Source organism: Thamnophis elegans, chromosome 9 (assembly GCF_009769535.1).
Source record: "Thamnophis elegans isolate rThaEle1 chromosome 9, rThaEle1.pri, whole genome shotgun sequence".
Taxonomy (NCBI): Eukaryota; Metazoa; Chordata; class Lepidosauria; order Squamata; family Colubridae; genus Thamnophis; species Thamnophis elegans.
In genome coordinates, this window is record NC_045549.1 from 65370414 (window position 1) to 65389879 (window position 19466).

The 19466-nt window shown below is 41.0% G+C and overlaps 1 protein-coding gene across 2 annotated transcripts in view; it reads left to right on the forward strand.

The window, feature by feature from the left end:
• The window catches only part of DLC1 (DLC1 Rho GTPase activating protein), a 280082-nt gene that overhangs the window by 236961 nt on the left and 23655 nt on the right, over positions 1 to 19466 (forward strand). For both annotated transcript variants that reach the window (XM_032224432.1, XM_032224433.1), the window contains 2 exons: positions 1718 to 1789; positions 9232 to 9313. In XM_032224432.1, coding sequence (XP_032080323.1) covers positions 1718 to 1789; positions 9232 to 9313 — 154 coding nt within the window. The remainder of the gene's footprint in view (positions 1 to 1717; positions 1790 to 9231; positions 9314 to 19466) is intronic.

The window sequence follows — 19466 nt, forward strand, 5'->3', positions numbered from 1 at the left end:
GCACGCTTGATAAGAAAACCGAGAATGAAAGTCAAAGATTTGTACATGTTCCCTTTCTCCTGGCCCCTTGTACCAAGCAGTATTCTGAACAAGGGAAAAGCACAGTTGAAGCAACTGTGGATGTGGATGGAATAATTCTTAAATGTTGTGGTGCTGCATAACTCTCTTTTTACTGTTAACCCGAACAGTAAACACATTCTTGATTGAATGTAACATAATGCCTTAGTTGTTCTAAGGATCAGAGTCGGTTAGTGTTATTTACCCGCTATAAAAAGTGGGTGTTGCCTTTTTAATTAGAGGCAGTATTTCAGTTTGCAAGTAGATTGTTGCGTCTCAAAGAAACATCAATTGCTAAGCAATACTCATGAATGGTTGGAAAGATTCTTTGATAAGGCATTACTTTCGAAAAGCACAGGCACATTTGTTGAGTTTTGCATTTAAAAGGAAGCAATTTGTCTCAGACATTTCCATGGAAGATTTCTTCTCGTTTGTAAGCACCTTTAAAAAAAAAATACAGTTCCAAGGCAGATATTATTTGCTTTCTTCTTGGTGCTAGTCAGATGCTTTTTCCCCCCTTCCGTTTTGGATGCTTTTTATAATCTGTTTTATTGTTTTATGTAACTACTCTGTTCCGGTGAGTTTTGTGTACATTACTCCTATGTGCTTTAATATCCTTCGTTCTGATTTTCAGTATGTTCAGAGAATGGCCTGTTATTGGGCAGATTAAAGTATATATACAACAAATACAGGTCATCCTTAATTTGCAACCACAATTGTTTCCAAATATTCCATTGCTAAGCAAGATAATTGTTAAGAGATTTTTGCCCCATTTTATGACCTTTCTTCCAACAGATAAGTGAATCACTGCAGTTGTAAAGTTACTGACACGGCTGTTTAGTGGATCTAACTTCCTCATTTACTTTGTCTGAAGTTCACAAAAGGTGATCATATGACCCAGGGCCATTAAAACTATCATAAATACAGGCCAGTTGCCGAGGTTCCGAATTTTGATCGTTTGACCATGGAAATGCTGCAAGAGTCATAACTGAAAATGGTCGCAAGTCATTTCTTAAGTTCCTTTGTAACTTCAAATGGTCACTAAATGAATGGTTGTAAGTCAAGGACTATCTGTAAAATGAGAAGGTGGTGCTTGAGAAGCTTCCCTTGCCACATCTTGCCGCAAAAGCACCACGTTCATCAATTTGCTCCTGATTGGATTGTAGCTATTTAATATGAAGAACATTGCAAAGCTTAGCGTAATTTTACTTGGTCACGGAGTAGTAGAATTAGGTCAGTCTATAAAGCAGTGGAAGAAGAAGTGTAATCAAAAGTTAAAATAATTACACTTGGATAATAAGTTGCATTTCGGTCCAAACCATGATGCTATCTAGGAGCCCCGGTGGCACAATGGTTAGAATGAAGTATTGGGAGCTAACTCTGCCCACAGCCAGGAGTTCGATCCCGACTTGTCTCAGTTGACTCAGCCTTTCATCCTTCTGAGGTTGGTAAAGTGAGGACCCAGATTGTTGGGGCAATATTTTGACAGTGCAAATCTCTCAGAGAGTGCTTAAAGCACTTCGGTGTTATATATAAATCTAAGTCTATAGCTATTATTATATGTACACATTTTCTACATGTAATGTTTTAAGATTTATTTTTTTTAAGTTTGCTTTCACCGTTACCAATTTGGAATTGTGGTTTTTTTTTTCTTTTTCAGAGATTGAAGCGAAAGAAGCATGTGATTGGCTGCAAGCAGCAGGATTCCCCCAGTATGTTCAACTTTATGAAGGTAGGTAACAATGCAATTCACGGCTCTATAATGATATTCTTAATAACAGTATGATTGTATCATTGCTACTTTACATAGAAAAGATCATAATTGTAGAACAGGTTAGAAAATAATGGTATCAATGCCAACTTCCATCTATGATCTCTGTGTATTCGACAAAATTAACATGTGTTAGGTGACAGACTTCAATGCTGCTGATAAGGCAATCAGTTGAAAGATTTTGGGATTATTTTGGAACAATACAGTGGTATCTTAATTCATGTTGTTCATTTGTCCTAAGTAAGGACTTTTTACAACCCCAAAGCTTACCAAGATTATGCTGCGAAAAGTCAGCAGCAAAATGACAATAACACTAATAGATTATTAGACCATGAAATCAGTTCTACAGGATGTTTCCAACTACTGTTGAGGTTGTCTTATACAGAATCTTCAGTGACTGATTTTGCAGTACCTCTTGTTCCATATAGAACATTGAATAATAAGGTTCGAAGAGATTTAGAAATCCTCTAGTCCAGGCAGGGCTGTCGAACTCCTGTCCCGCAGGCCAGATGCGTCACGCATTGCCCACGCCCGGTTTAGCGAAGGGCGGGGAAAGTCCTGATACATCACGTGATGCCGCCATGACAACCTGAGTTTGACACCCATTCTCTAATCCAACCCTCTGTTCAAGCAGGAGACCATTCCAGACAAATGGCTATCCAGATTATGGTCTTCTTAACATTAACACCTGAATTTTCTGGATTTAAAAAAATGCTTTTATCCCAGTCACCTTGGCAACAAGGTGAGAGCCGAGGTGGCGCAGTGGGTAGAGTGCAGTACTGCAGGCCACTTCAGCTGACTGCTATCTGCAGTTCGGCAGTTCAAATCTCACCGGCTCAAGGTTGACTCAGCCTTCCATCCTTCTGAGGTGGGTAAAATGAAATGCTGAAACGTTGCCAAGACAATCTCAATCTTACCTGGGAAAAGACCCGAACACAACAAGACCAGCATACCTACACCCGTGAAAATCTACGAATATATAAATAATAAGTAAAAAAAATGATGTGTGTATATTCCAGCATAACTCTGGAACACCTCAAGCAATTTCAACCAAGCTTGGTGCACAGATGTCTTATTCTCTCGAAAACAAAATACTGTTGGGGTAAGACACCCCTAACACTCCTCGGGGGGCGGGGTGTTTTGTGAAGATACAGCCCATTGTGTCTTAAAATGGCTTTTACTGTACTGCCATAAAATGACTTCTACTGTACAGCGCAGTGGAGTTGCCATGGTAACAGCTTCACAGTACTCCACAAGGGGGCTCCCTCTGATAAGGGGAAAAATCCAATATTAGAAATTATGTTTGATCCGGACATTTTCCCCCTGTAAATAAATACCCCGGCAACACCAGATTATCGGCTAGTAAGAGATAAAAAGTTCTTTAGCAACACTTATTTCTTACTTACTTACTAATATAAAGTAAATATATTTCAATGTTTGCATTTATTTACATTTATATAGTCACCCATCTCACATGAGTGACTCTGAAAGGCACACTAAGTTAAAAACCCAAAGACAATATTGCACGACAAAATAACAACAAAAATAATTTTGAAAACATTTTCTTAGACGTAATCTGTGGGAGAATTCAAGTCAGTTCCCCTAGCAATCTAATCACCTTACAAACTCCAGCTTTTTATTGGATCTGAAGGAAAATGGTACTGCTCATTTTTTTCTCAGCTTAGGCTCAGTATAATCTCTTGCTGAAGGTCCCTAAAAATCTCCCGTTGCCTTTTTAAAAAAGAATAAAACTTTTTCTCTGTCTGGTGGGAAGGGATGGAAGGAAACTCCTGAGTATACATGGCAAACTCCTTGCCTGAGAAAAAGTATATATTCAAACTCAGACAATGTCTGGTATTTAGACTGGCAGACAGACTGCAGTATTGCTGGATACTAACAGTAAAGTGTTCCTTTTTTTGGGGTAAATGAAATAGACTCCCAAATATGATAGGCAATCCTCAACATGCAACCACAATTGAGCCCAAAATTTCTGTTGTTAGGTGAGACATTTGTTAAGTGCAGTTTGCCCTATTTTACAACCTTCCTTACCACAATTGTTAAATGAATCACTGCAGTTGTTAAGTTAGCAACACAGATGTGAAGTGAATCTAGTTTCCCCATTGACTCTGCTTATCTCAAAGTCACAAAATATGACCACATGACACCCTCCCCCCCCCAAGACACTGCAACTGTCATAAATATGAACCATATGAATTTTGATCACGTACCCATGGGGATACTGCAACAATTTTAAGTGCGAAAAATGTTCATAAGTTTTTTTTCCAGAGGTGTTATAAGTTTGAACAATCACTAAATGAACTGTTGTAATTCGAGAACTACCTGTACTTACATGTATATATACGTGTGCGTATGTGTGTATATGTGTGTGTATGTATGTTCTAGCAGATCTCGGGATTGCCTCCAGCAATTTCAACCAAACTTGGTACACAGCTGACTTAATCTCTGGGAAAAAATATTGTGGGGGTAAGACACCCCTAAAATCCCTTGGGGGGGGGGGTGTTCTGTTAAGATACAGCCTGTTGTCCCTTAAAATGGCTTCTACTGTACAGCGCAGTGGAGTTGCCATGGTAATGGTTTCACAGTACTCCACAAGGGGGCTCTCTCTAGTAAGGGGGGAAATCCAATATTAGAAATTAAGTATGGTCCTGACATTTTCCCCCTATAAATAAATACCTGGGCAACGCCGGGTTATCAGCTATTCTAAATATTAAAAAGAAGTGGTACACCAAAACTAGATTTGAGAATGTTTAGTTCTTCTCCATTTGAGTTACGTCATGGTTCATGAGTGGCCAGTTTATTTTTTAAATTTTTAAATAACTCTGATTTCTCATTGGGGGGAAAAAAATCTACCCTTATTCTAAGGCAAGGATTGAATTCACAACCAGGAATCCCAGAAGCTGTAAGACAAGGATTGGAGGCCAATAAAGGCTTAAGTCCTCCTCTTTCCCAATAATTAATCATATAAAACTGCTGATGCTTAAGAATGAGAAGGTCATTATTTTTTTTACATTCAAGTGTAGTTTTTCCTTCAAGCTTTCTGGAGTGGGTCATTTTCTGTGTGTGGAGAAGCTGGTTTAAGAATTATTGTGCAGATACAAAAAGAACGGGGGAAATTGGGAGGGCAAAGGCTGAAACTATGCATTGAGTTTCCAGTTCTGTCACAATTCTATTCTATGCTAATTAACTTTTTTATATGTAACTGAAATCTTTTAAAAATTCATTTCCTAGTTTAATTCTGGATTATCTTGCAAACCTGCACCTTAAAAAATTTCTAAGATTTAAGTTTGAAAATAAAATAATAAGTAATTTGTTTTTCCCTTCATCCCTATATACTCAACTCTTTTGTTACAAATAATTCTTCCTGGCTGTTGTAACGCTTCTTGCTGTTAAAACTTCTTTAAATGTTGCGACATTTAGATATTTGTGTATTGACCTGGTAAGACTGTTAAAAGCCTGAATATAGAAATTTGGAGGTGGATTTCTATTGAGAATTTACAGCTAGGATGTTCAGGGTGAGTTATACTGTACTTGCCGGAGGATGCAAGATTTAACAAGAGATAAAATATTTTTTTAAACTGTGCTAGTGTTGGTTAACGTCGGTGTGACTCAGAAAGCTTTTCGTTGTCTTTAGCCTAAAAATCTACAGCAGAGTTCGGAAGTTTTATTGTAGTCGGAGAGAAACTTCGGGATCAGCATCTCATCACAGCTGTTTGGTGAACTGAATAGAGATGTTTCATTATTTACTGTTGGACAACTTAGCAGAGCTAAGCAGAGTGTTCTTAAGAAATGATTGATTTAAGGCTTTAACTCACAGCTGCATTGGCAATCGTAGAGAATAATGGCACTCACAGAGACAACACTTGGCAACTCTTCTGTTTATCTGTTTAAAAACTGAGCTTCCGCCTATTATATTCTTTAGATTTGGGCCAGAGACCAAACCAAGGAGGGTCTATTTTAGAAAATTAAAGTAATAATAACATTAATATCAAATATCTCAGCAGGATAGCTCTAGCTATTGTCTATCTCCCTCTCCTCCCGCCCTCCTCAATGTTCTATATTTGGCTTTGATTTCGTTGCTCTTGCCAAAATTTCTAGGAAGTTTTCCTTCAAAACAAGCTGAAACCTTTTGCTGTTTTTCATAATTTCTGCAAATAAGAATCTTCCTCCGATGCCATGATGGAAGCCAAGTGGCTGCGGCAGCCATCGGTACTAAAGAGCAGAATGTAAGGAGATTCAGAACTCCAATGTGTTTTTTTTTGTCAATATGGCAATTGGTGAGTTGAGGAGAATGTGTAGTTCCCACTCATCTGGAGGATACCAAGGTAGAGAAACTAGTTTTCCATATGTCAAGATAGGAAAACCAACATATGAGCCAATGTAGGTTCAGTGGTTAGGATGCAATATTGTAAACTAATTCTTCCAACCGCCAGCAGTTCGATTCTGACCAGCTCAAGGTTGACTCAGCCTTCCATCCTTCCAAAGCCGGTAAAATGAGGACTCCACTTGTTGGGGGAGATATGTAGAGAAGGCTATAAAGCACTTAAGCAGTACATACGTCTTAGGCCTATTGTTAAAGAATAAAGCATGACAATAGTAACGTCAAAGTAACTCATGAATTTCCAAAAGGAGGGGCAGCAAAACAGGACGTTCATTAAGCTTTTGACATGGGCTCATGTTCCATCTGGCTTTGATAAAAGGCAGATTGTGCAGTAATCCAGGTCTTGGCATGTGGCGACAGTAAATGAGACACGTACACGAAGGAGCATAGATGCTGGTAACAGGGTTCAAGTGTTTTACTGTTTGTTGAACCTTCCTGCCATCGTTGTGTCAGTTTAACTTAACAGGCAAAGTTGCTAGGGGAGAGCTTTGCCAACTGCCTCAAGCTCCTGGAGGAAAGCTAGGGAAGCCGTGATGGGATACAAATACACATCTGTAATCTACGATTTAGAGCTGTTGTCAGTTCTGTAGAATACAGGATCAAGGGCCATTTGCCACTCGGAGATCTGCAGATGGTGGAAAATCCTACTTGTCTATTTAGCACCGCAGGTTGCTGGTAAATTTCCAGGCTTCTTTTCAGATTGTGTCTGTTGTTGCTTCACTCTTGCTCTCTCCCATGTGTTTACCTAAGACAGGTTTGCACAACTGACAAAGCAAAGAGAGCTTGCCCCCCCCCCCTTGCGTGGTGGCCAAGCAGGTGTTTGTCAAGCCCGTTGTTTTTGCAATCCGGGCAGGCAACACAAAGAAGAGCCTTAACTAAACCCACGTGGAATTACCACACACAGCTAGTAGACTGCCTTTTGCTTGATGGGTCACAAGAACACAGCATCCACCGCCCCAAGAGAGGACATAAAGCTTATTATAGCAGTTGATCCGGATTCCGGATGCTACTATTGGTCTCCTGCAGTGGTGGCTAACCTTTTTGCCCTCGCATGCTGAAAACGTATGTGCACGTGCCCACGCCCATAATGCAATGTGTGTGTGACCCCCCCCCCCTGCATGCCCTGCCACCCCGGGGCTTGCACATGTGACATCCCTGCGCTACACCCCGCGCATGCATGCACGATCCCCCCAATGCCCCATTTTGGGCCTAGCAGGCCTCCCTGAAGCCTCCTAGGACCAAAAGTGGGCCGCTGCACCACCACCACCCGCACCCCATTTTGGGCCTAGCAGGCCTCCCTGAAGCCTCCTGGGACCAAAAGTGGGTCGCTGCACCACCACCACCCGCACCCCATTTTGGGCCTAGCAGGCCTCCCTGAGGCCTGAAACAAAAAAAAAGGGTGTGGGGGAGCCTGCAGCCCCCCCCCCGCTCCCCACGGGTGATACCCCCCACACACATCTCTCACATGCACGGCAGAGACCTAAAAATCAGCCGGCCTGTGGGCAGCGCATACGCATGCATGGTGGAGCTGAGCAACAGCTTGCGTGCCCACAAAGAGGCTTCCATGTGCCACCTATGGCACGGGTGTCATAGGTTTGCCACCATGGGTCTACAGGTAGTCCTCGGCTTACAACAGTTCATTTAGTGACCTTTCAAAGTTACAACGGCGCTGAAAAAAGAGATTTACAACTATTTTTCACACTTAATGACCGTTGCAGCATTCCCGTGGTCACGCGATGTATAGCTGGAGGACTGGTTCGTATTTATGACGGTTGCAGCGTCCTGGGGTCATTCGACCATCTTTTGTCACCTTCTGGCAGGCAAAGTCAATAGGAAGGCCAGAGTCATTTAACCACCGTGTTACTAATTTAACAACTGCAGAGATTCACTTAGCCAATGTGGCAAGAAAAGATGTGAAATGCGACACCGCTCAGCAAATTTCTCACTTAGCTACCTGTTGTGGCCCTGCAGGAGCCGTTGGAGCTGGCACCAGACTCCGACAGCGGGGGGCCCTATGAGTCGGCTCTGGAGGATGTGGAGGACCCTGGACAGGGTTCCGACTCCGAGCAGGGCGCAGAGAGGCTGGTTGGCCACCAGGAGGCGCCTGAGCCTTGGACCAGTGGGGAGGAGACAAGGGAGTGTGATCCAGACGTCAGCAGTGGGGAGGAGCCAAGGGAGTTGTTCCTGGATGCCCTGCACCGGAGAGCTAATAGGCGTAAGGAACAGTTGCGCAGTTACAGGAGGTAATTGCACTCAGCTGGTGGTAATTAGGCTCCTCTCAAGACTATAAAAGGACTGCTTGTGCACATGCCCCTTTTGCAGAAGTCAACGCAGGAACTAATGTTGGAGAACATTGTTGTGAGCTTGGCAGGCTGGATTGCTGCCAAGCCTTGGATTGCTGCCCAAGCTTGTCTGTGCCGGTTTGCTGCCCAGGACCTGTCTGTCTGTTAATTAAATGCCGTAACTTATCTTTGGCTCGGAGTGTGTTGGTGTGGGAGGAAGGGGGGGGGTCAGAACAGCTACCTAACCTCTGGGCTCCAAGGTGGTCGTATGTCAAGGACAACTATATTTAAAACATTTATTTGTCTCTTGCCTTGATAAACCTTGTTGTTGTTTTTTTAATGTCCGCTTTCTTGCTGTTCGGTATTGCTGGGAGTTCAAATCTGTTACCTAAACGGTTGTACGTAGGGACTCCTGGAAGGTTTCTTCACAATGTTAATATTTGTTTTAAAGGCCAGATTGGTTTTTCACAGCTCAGGCTATTTTGTTTTTGGCTTCCTACCATATACCTTCCCCGCTGGCTTTTCCTTCCTGTAACACATGGGGACGTTCGTTCCCCCCCCCCTCAAAGCATCTGCACGTTTCACCCCGAGAGGATGGAAATGTTTATTGTCACAGTTGATTACTTGCATCTTGGAGGAGAGAGATGGTTTCTTTGAAAGAAGTTATCTATGGGAAGAACATTTTTTTTTTCCTGATTGCTCATTCGTCTTGATCTTCACAGACCTGATCTTTCCCATTGACATCACTGGAGTGAAGAGAGAACATGATTTCCTGGACAAAGATGCCATTGAAGCCTTGTGCAGGTAAGTAAGAAAACCTGGTTTAGAAACCTCCTGCGGGTAGGAACACAAGGGGCTTTTTGCCATAGTCATTAAGTGAATTATGTGGTTGTTACACTAATCTATAAGTCACTTAATAACCATGGCAAAAAAAAAACAACCTTGTGTTTTTTATGTGGTTATTACATTTTTATGTAGTTGTTATGTTAATCTAAGGGGCTCAGTGGCTAAGACGCTAAGCTTGTCGATCTGAAAGGTCAGCAGTTCGAATCCCTAGCGCCGCATAATGGAGTGAGCTCCCATTACTTGTCCCAGCTTCTGCCAACCTAGCAGTTCGAAAGCATGTAAAAATGCAAGTAGAAAAAATAGGAACCCCCTTTGGTGGGAAGGTAACAGCGTTCCATGCACCTTCGGTGTTTAGTTGTGTCGGCCACATGACCATGGAGACGTCTTCGGACAGCGCTGGCTCTTCAGCATTGAAACAGAGATGAGCACCGCCTCCTAGAACCGGGAACGACTAGCACATATGTGAGCAGGGGAACCTTTACTTTTACCTTTACCTTACACCAGCGTTTCTCAACCTTAGCAACTTTAAGACCTGAGGACTTCAACTTCCAGAATTAAAGTTGCCAAGATTGAGAAACGCTGCCTTACAGTAATCTAGCTCCCCCCCCCCATTAACTTGTTGGAAGCCAGTTGGGAGGGTCACCAATGGGAATCCCATGACTCCAGGACATCGCAAATATAAATACAGGCCGGTTGCCAAGTGCTCAAATTTTGATCCAGTGGCTACAGGGACCCTGAGCTGGTCATGAGCACGAGTATTTTTCAGCTCTTCACATGTGCACCAAATGAACATACATGCATCAATAGAGTTGCATGCTTTCATATTATAAACCATCCTGACACAGGAACAAGAATATTCTGCTATTTGCCCTGAGCTTTCCATCCCAAGTCTTCCCATCTTGACTCTGAGTAGACCCATAAGAATTCTGATAATGTTTATGATAGCTGCCCATCCATCAAGGTAGAGTTCATATATGGCATTCTGGGGGGGGGGGGGGGAAACCCAGGCCTTCAAGCATTCCCATCTCTTTAGAGATTCATGCAACCCATTGAGGGTAGACCAGAATCATAATTTGGCCAACATTTTCTCCTAGATCTCTATGTGAATGCTTTATAAAATTCTCAGGTTTACCGACAAATGCGCGCCTGACAAATGCGCGCTGACAAAACCACCGTGACAAAACAGTGATGTCTAAAGTGCGTTGACAAATGCGCGCTGACAAAAGCGTGCCATCGAAAACAACAGTAACAATGTTAACAACCCTAATCCTAACCTAAAAACCCTAATCGCGCTTTTGTGGGCGCTGTTTTGTCGGCGCGCTTTAGTGGGCGTGCTTTAGACATCGCCGTTTTGTCACCACGCATTTGTCGGGTCACAAATTCTCAAAGTTCATTGGATATCATGTGAAACTTTTTCCAGAATTTAAGTTACTAACCTGAAAGTGGTATCTTAATTTAAGCAGATCAGGAAAGTATCCTTCGGGTTGATTACCCATATACTCAATTTCATTTCAATGTGCTCCTTTTGAAATCTTATACTTTCCCCAAAGATTGCCTCCATACCTAAATTTTAAGTTAATCACTGTTTCTTCCCTCTCCACCTTTTTTTTTATCTCCAATAATCCTGCTAGAAGATTTGCTGCATATGTTTGGTACTCCTAAAGCTTTGTTCTTAAATCTTGATCAGATTTGCCAGTTTCAAAGACTATTTATATGCCATGGAGGTGATAAGAAAGGACTTCCACTTAACAAGTAACTAAGTGGGTGATGGAAACCATTACTCTTCCATATGCCTTGGCAAAGCAGCTGTTGCTGAATTTCTTTGAGAGCATTCCACCAGGACAGTGTCAACATCCGTGGCTGTGCTCTACAAATTTTCAGTTCTGAGTGATGACATTTCTTAAGCACAATTATGTGAACTTTGAAGTCAGAACAGATGCTTCTTGGGATGGTCTGATTTGTCCTTGTTGGCATAAATGGGCATTCATCCTTCAACTGTTAGGTAAGACTGCTTCTTATCCATACATGCCACAGAGATGAGGAACAGACAGCTAACCTGTGATTGTGGTTCTTCAGGTGGTTATATATGAACAGACTAAATCCATTCACGTTTCTTCTCTTAAGTGCCTATCTTGGTAAGTACATTGAGTTCTATAATTTGCTCCATTGGTTGAGGGAAACTAAAGAATGCCATGGAACGTGTTGTCTTTCAAACCTGCCTCAAATTTGGCAAGTGCTTGATTAAGACTTTCAACACCCAGGAAACCAATGAGCGTGAATGCACAATTCAACACCTGAAGAAGCACATGCAACCTGTTCATTCCTGCACTGAGCATTTACTATTCTGTATAAAACAGAAACTGGCTTCCTGCACCGATTCAGATTACCTTTTTCCAGCAGAAATTTTGATACAAAGTGGAGAAAAAAGTTGGAGCCTGTTATTTACATGACAGGTGCTCTCTGCTTTGATGTCTTCTGTGTATTACAGAAAAGGATAGAAATTCATTGTGCAGTGCAATGTTATCAAAAAGAGAACGTGGTTTAATTTTTGAACTGCCAAACATAGGCTAGTAGCTTTAAAAAGTTTGTGTACTTCAAGTTCTCTAGATAACAACTGACAGTATGGTTTCCAAAAGTATATGGTGACTGCAGGCGCCACAGTAATGTAGTAATAGTATCTCTACTAATTGTAATGAAAATCTGTTGTAACTCTGTCTTCTCCTCATGTGGTGCTATTAGAAATATATACTGTAGTTAGAGGGTGAAAACTGATATAAGATCAAAGGGAACTAATCCTACAAATTAATAAGAATTCAAAGGATGATTAAGGAGCTAATATGAACTGAGCCCTCAAATATGTAAGTAGAGTAAAAATTGCATACTCCTATCGTATCTTTTCTGTAAGAAAGCAAACTTTTCCATTTCATGGATTTTTCACACACAAAAAAATCTGTTATGAAACTGAGATGAATTTCTACAAATAAAATAAACCTTGGTAAATCATAGTTCTAAAATAAGTAGTGTCTCTCTTGAGTAATAATGGATATATAATTAAACTTGTGGGTCCATAAATTGTTATTGAATTTCTAAAAACCCCTTTCAAAAGCTTATCGTTCTTATAGTCAGACCTTTTTAAACAGATATTGATAATTTTGTTATTTTAATTTCCAAGGCGGTAATTGGATACCTGATTATCTAAAAATGAAATCCGTTTTGAATAGTTGTAATTATTTAATATGTATATATTGTATCTCCTTCTTAAAAAATGGACCCACTACCCAGTATCTTTCAGCTGATCGTTCAGTTAACGATTAGAGAGAAAACTTTCCATTTGTATTAAATCCAACTTAGTTTCTGCCCTTCTAGCAAGCAATTGGAAGATTATACCACACAGATCCATAGCTTAATTTACATAGTATCAGACAAAGACCTTAACTGCCATGATGTCACCTGTGCCCATTGCCTCAATGTTATCATGCACAGTATGCTGGTGTATTTTTCTGTTATGGATGATCACATTAGTTTTGTAAAAGTTACTATGAAAAATTTATTGTGCCAAGTATTTTGAAAAAGAACAGTGAATTATATGGGAAGCAAATCCTATTTAGTGTACATATTATGTTAAATCTCATACTTAGATTATTTCTTACTTTCTCTGTAGAAAGCTCATATTGTTAATAGCGCCAGGGTGGTGCAGTGGTTAGAATGCAGTATTGCAGACTAATTCTGCCGACTGCCGACAGTTCAGTTCTCACCAGCTCAAGGTTGACTAAGCCTTCCATCTTCCCGAGATCAGTAAAATAAGGATCCAAATTGTTGGGGACAATATGCTGACCAGTGGTGGGTTTCAAAAAAATTTTGAACCTACTCTGTGGGTGTGGCCTCCTTTGTGGCAGTGGCTTGCCGGCCATGTGACCTGGTGGGAGTGGCTTGCTGGCCATGGGTTCTCTCTCTCTCTCTCTCTATCTATCTATCTATCTCTCTGTCTCTCTCTCTCCCTCTCTCCTTCCTTTTGTCTCTCTGTCCCTTTTTCCTTTTTTTTCTTTCATCTCTCACTTTTTTTTTCTTTTTTTCCTTTCTTCCTTTCTTTCTCTGTGTGAGTGTGTGTGTGTGTGTGTGTGTGTGTCAGTGGTGGGTTTCAAAAAATTTTGGAACCTCTTCTGTAGGTGTGGCCTGCTTTCTGGTGGAACCTCTTCTAACCGGTTCGGTAGATTTGATGAACCGGTTCTACTGAACTGGTGCGAACTGGTAGGAACCCACCTCTGTTGCTGACTCTGTAAACCACTTAGAGAAGTCTATAAGGCCCTACAAAGCAGTATATAAGTCTAAGTGCTATTGCTAATTGTTGCTTTAAAACACCAGCACTGTTGGCTGTTACATATACACCATATACCGTATAAATCGAAAACTTAAGAATTCTGTTTTGAAGACTTTGTGCAACCATGATTGGAACCAGAATCTCAATTGTTAAGCAAAGTAGTCATTAAGTGAGACATCATGTGATTGCTTTGCTCAATGACTGCAATCCCGATATTCCTGGTTGCAGTTGTTAAATGAGGGTTTTAGGAAGCTTGCATTTCAGCAGGAAAGATTTTCAGCACCAGAGTAAAGAGGCAGTAGTAAGGTAAGGAGTGTATGATCCCTAGGGAGGCCCAGTTCAGGCCATGCACACATGTCTCTTCACTCAGGACCAAAATTCCTCCTTGCCAAAATCCAAGCAAAGTGGCTTTCTGGGGAATTCAGCAGTGGAAATTGCAAATATCACCATTGTGATTGTACTTGTTACCCAGTCATAAGAACAAACTGATTGCCAAGTGCCTAGATTGCAATCATATGATTGCAGAAGGAGTGGTGCAACATTTTGTAAAAGTTGGCCATAAAGCAACTTTTCAACCTTGTCAAGACCGTTGCAATTTCAAGGGGTAATTAAATTAAATGTACGTAAGCTGTAAATACATGAGCCTCAAAGGCTTTACTTTGCGATAGACTATTTCCCCGAAAATAAGACCTCCCCAGATAATAAGCCCATTCCCAAAAATATGCGCAGCTGGGTCCCTGCCATTTCCTGGGGGGGGGGGAAACATGCCCCATGTGCCCAACATGTACCTGCCATCCACGCGGAACAGCCTCGCGGAGGCTGCTCCCGTAAACCCTAGGTACCGCACTCTTTCTCTTAGTCACAGCCGCAAAAAGAGCAGCAGGCCCAGAGACATTAGGACTGGCAAGAGTGTGCCAGAAACAGAGACAGAACTTCTGGCCCTCTCTGGGTCAGCTGATCCGTGGGCCGAGTTTAAGGGGCCTCCTACACTTCAAAAATAATAAGACCTCTCCGAAAATAAGGCCAAGCACTTATTTCAGGGGGTCAAAAGAAAATAAGACCTCGTCTTAATTTCAGGGAAACACGATAGGTTTTTTTTTTAAAGCCTTTTTCTTTTCTTCTTACTTAGTGCATATTTTCTTCTCTATCTTTCTGTGAAATGTTGTTTACGATGTACATTTTATTTTTAAAGACAGTTTGGTGGAAATTGTCTTTAGCTGGCTCAGTTGCACAACAGTCTTGGTTTGGTTTTTTTTTTAAAAAGGGTTTCTTCTAAAACAGATTATGTTTTGGAATCCAATGCTCCCTTATCAGGCCAACCGGAAATGTGTTTCTCCCAACAGATCAAAGAGCTTGGACTAGTTGAATGCAACAGGCTGGAATTAGATAAACTTGAAGGGAGACACTAATATTGTAAAATGTCTGTGTGTTTGTTGTTTTAAAGCAATGTGGAAATCCAGATTTACTAGAGATAATTTGTACAGAAAGGATGGAAGAGCAGTTTTTTAATTATCTGAAGTTAATTATGATATTCACAATATTGTAATCAAATACCACTTTCCTTTGGAAATATATGACTTTTTTACTCCCTTTACTGGAAATTGAATTAATTGTATCCATTCAGAAGTTAATAAGGGGGCAAGGCAGAAAATACTTCTGGACCGATGAAATGGTTTTCCTTGATCCAACCATTTAATTATTATAACTTTAATGGAAAAAACGCAACAGGAAATTCTGGATTGGTACATTTGCAAGATTAGCTCTGTTTTCTATATTCAGACCGGTGTAAGATCTCCTGCTTTATTTATACAGATAGTCCTCGACTTACAACCACGATTGAGCCTGAAATTTATGTTGCTACGTGAGACGTTTGTTAAGTGAGTTTTGGCCCATTTTATGACCTTTCTTGCCACAGTCGTTAAGTCAATTATTGCAGTTGTTGAGTGAGTAGCACATTTGTTAAATGAATCTGATTTCACCATTGACTTTGCTTCTCGGCTGTTTGTAAAAACTGATCACATGACCCTAGGACACTGCAACTGTCACATGTATGAGTCAGTTACCAAGCATCGAATTTTGATCACCTGACCATGGGGATGCTGCAATGATCATACATGTGAAAAATGATCATAGGCCAATGCCATTGTAACTTTAAACTGTCACATTCCCTATAGTAGAGCTTCATATATTTGCTGCGGGGAGTTTATAATACCTTTATTAGGATCATTAAGACCCAATTCTTACATGATGGCTGAAGTAAGAATGTGAAAATGACACAGCAGGATATTGGATTGTTGTCTTGGCATTTAAGAACTCAGGTGTACAAAGATTGTACACAGTTGTACAAATGCCTCATGTAGCCAGAGCACCTTCCAAATGGCCACTGATAATGATGAAAAGGTGGCAGTTAAAGATGATTAAATTCATATAGTATTGACTATATTGAATTAATCTGTTTTTCATTTAATTGAACCTAAATTAAGTCCTTAATTTAGTTGCAATTAAATTCATATTAAGAGATGAAGGGCCTGATTTTTCTTTAATAGAGATCCTTGTGTGTAGTTCAAATGTTGAAGTCAGAATACACCATTCTGGCAGCTCAAATGAAGGCTCCGGGTTAGGGTGTGAACTTCAGAGAAAGAATAGCAACATAGGTAGTCCTTGTTTAACGACAGCAATGGGGGACCAGAATTTTCATAGCTAAATAAGGCTGTGGTTGGTAAAGCACAATGTCATGTGACCTCATCGCTTAGCGTCATCAATCTCCCCACTTCCTGTTCTTGCCTTTAAGCAAATGCCACACTTTGCAGCAACTTTCGATTTCCCGCTGGCTTTCCACAAAGTCAATGGAAAAGCCAATAGGAATTCACAAATCCTAGCCAGCTTACAGGCAGGGAGGTAGGCAGGCGAGTATGATGAGGTGAAGTGGGGGGGCGGGGGCAGTTTGAGACAAGTGCAAGTGGGATGGTGTAAATACTTGTGGTCTGGGGAGTGGGTGCTGCTGCAAAGCACAAGTGCGAAGTGTGTGGGAGAAAAAGTGAAAGGAGCAAGCTTGCCAACTTCTCTATTGTCTTTGCTTGTGGGAAGCTAGTGGTGAAGATTGCAAATGGCAGTCATGTGACTACAGGATGCTGTAGATGTTGTAAGTATGAATCAGTTGGCAAGTGTCCAGATCTCAATCATGTGACTGAGGGCAGGATATAGGACGGCTGGAACTTCAAGGACCTGTCAGTCCTAAGTAACTTCAAAAGATCATTGAATGAAAGGTTGTTAATTAATGACTGTATGTTGTAGCAACAGTAACAACAACAACAATAATAATAATAATAATAATAATAATAATAATAATAATAATAATAATTTGCAAAGAAGCTGATGAAACTGTTGATCACATCCTCAGCTGCTGTAAAAAAATTGCGCAGACTGATTATAAATTGTGGCACAATTCAGTACCACAAGTGATCCACTGGAATTTGTGCAAAAATTATAATATTAAAACAGCAACAAACTGGTGGGAACATCAGCCTGAAAAATACAATTATACAATTGTATAATAGTAATAATGGTCAAGATCTTGTGGGATTTCCGTATACAAACAGACAAAATACTGGCGCATAATACACCAGACATCACACTGGTTGAGAAAAATAAGGTCACAATCATAGACATCGCAATACCAGGTGATAGCAGGGTCACCGAGAAGGAACATGAAAAAATCGCAAAATACCAGGACTTAAAAATCGAAATTCAACGACTATGGCACAAACCAGCAGTGATAATTCCAGTGGTAATTGGCACACTGGGTGCTATTCCAAAAGCACTGGAATTACATTTAAAACAGTTAAAAATTGACAAAATCACCATCAGTCAAATGCAAAAAGCCGCACTGCTTGGATCTGCACGGATATTACGAAAATACGTTATGACGTCCTAGGCCCCTGGGTGGGGCCCGACTAGTAACCAATGCCAAATCCGGCGAAACAACTGGCCGCTGTGATACCATTGTGTAATAATAATAATACAAAATGATAGTATTTTTCTAGGAGGTGAATCAAATGAAAACTGTAATATAATACTTGGATGACATCCTGGATGGTGTGTCCTATTTAGGACTTTGTACTAAACTATTTTGCGGCGACAAGAAAGAATTCAAAAGCTTTTGCTTTTATTTATTATTAACCACAGCTAATCATTCAGTCTGAACCTAATCTGAGATTCATCTAACTGTAGTTTAAGAAGAAGAAAAAAGGCCAATCTACACTAGTCTTTTCAGGTTACATTTTTCCAAACACAGATAAGCTGTGTTTGTATAATAGTTGCTATAGGAAATAATATCATTCACATACACATGGAATGTATGTTTATCCTATCTTTTAAATTAAGATCCCCAGAAATATATCTTTCAATGAACAACTCTAGATTTTTTTTATTAAAAAAAAAAACCCTCAGCATTGTATCTAGTTACAACATGCAGAGATAACACAGAGATAGAAACAGACAGCTGTGTATATGTTGTAAGGTAACATGAGAAAATGACCAACCCTGAGGGGGGCGGTCTAATGGGTTTGTCTTCCTTTCTTTTGACAAATTAGCAGAAGTATCCTGGAGCTGTAGTGAAAAGGTAATAACACATATAAAAGAACAATGTGGATGCCTTTTGTCTAGAAAATGAATTTTCCTTTTTGAGTTTTGTTCGTATAGGACTGTGACGGCAAACCTGTGCCCCCCTCTCTGGGGGCACGGAAGCCGTCGTCCCAGCACAGTTCCACCATGTATGTGCACCTCCCGCCGGCCAGATGATCTACCACGCATGTGAGGGGGCAGAACGTATGCGGGGGACACGTGTGCGCATGCATGGGGGGCGGGACACATGCACGGGGCGCTTGCATTGCATTTTGGGGGTTTGCATGTGTGCCCGTTTTGGTCACTCTGCACCAAAAAAGTTAACCATGACTGGTATAGGACGATCAATGAAAGCTGTGCCACCCACACTCAGGCTGATTGGAAGAAGTATTTCTTTTCTGTGTGATGTCCCAGGAAAAAAAAAGTCGTATCTTTGCCTTGCCAGCAAGTCGTAATATGTAAATAGAAATCATACTGGTGATAGGTTATGATTTGGGGTATTTTGAGAGTCCACTTAACAAAGGGACCTACTCTTTGGTTGTTAGGAAATATTTATTTTCTTGATGATTCAACCTCTAATCCAGCAAATCATTCATGTCAAACACACAACCAAATAGGGAATTGTGTGGTTCTCAATTGTGTGGGGCTGCTCAACTACTACGTCTTCCAGAATCTAGTATCCCTCCAGCTTTCTTGAAAGGAAGGGAAAAAAAGGTTCCTAAAAATAAATAGTGCCAGATAGGTGCATCTGTGGCCCTGTGAAATCAATTGTGTAGTATTCTGCGTGTGATGGAGTGCTGATATAGAATAAGGTAAATGTTCCCCTCGCACATGTGTGCTAGTCGTTCCCGACTCTAGGGGGCAGTGCTCATCTCCGTTTCAAAGCCAAAGAGCCAGTGCTGTCCGAAGATGTCTCTGTGGTCATGTGGCCGGCATAACTAAATGCCGAAGGTGCACGGAACGCTGTTACCTTCCCACCAAAGGTGATCCCTGTTTTTCTACTTGTAGTTTTATGTGCTTTTGAACTTCGAGGTTGGCAGAAGCTGGGGCAAGTAACGGGAGCTCACTCCGTTGTGCGGTACTAGGGATTCGAACTGCCAAACTGCCAACCTTTCTGATTGACAAGCTCAGCATCTTAGCCACTGAGCCACCAAGTCCCTTTTTGACGTA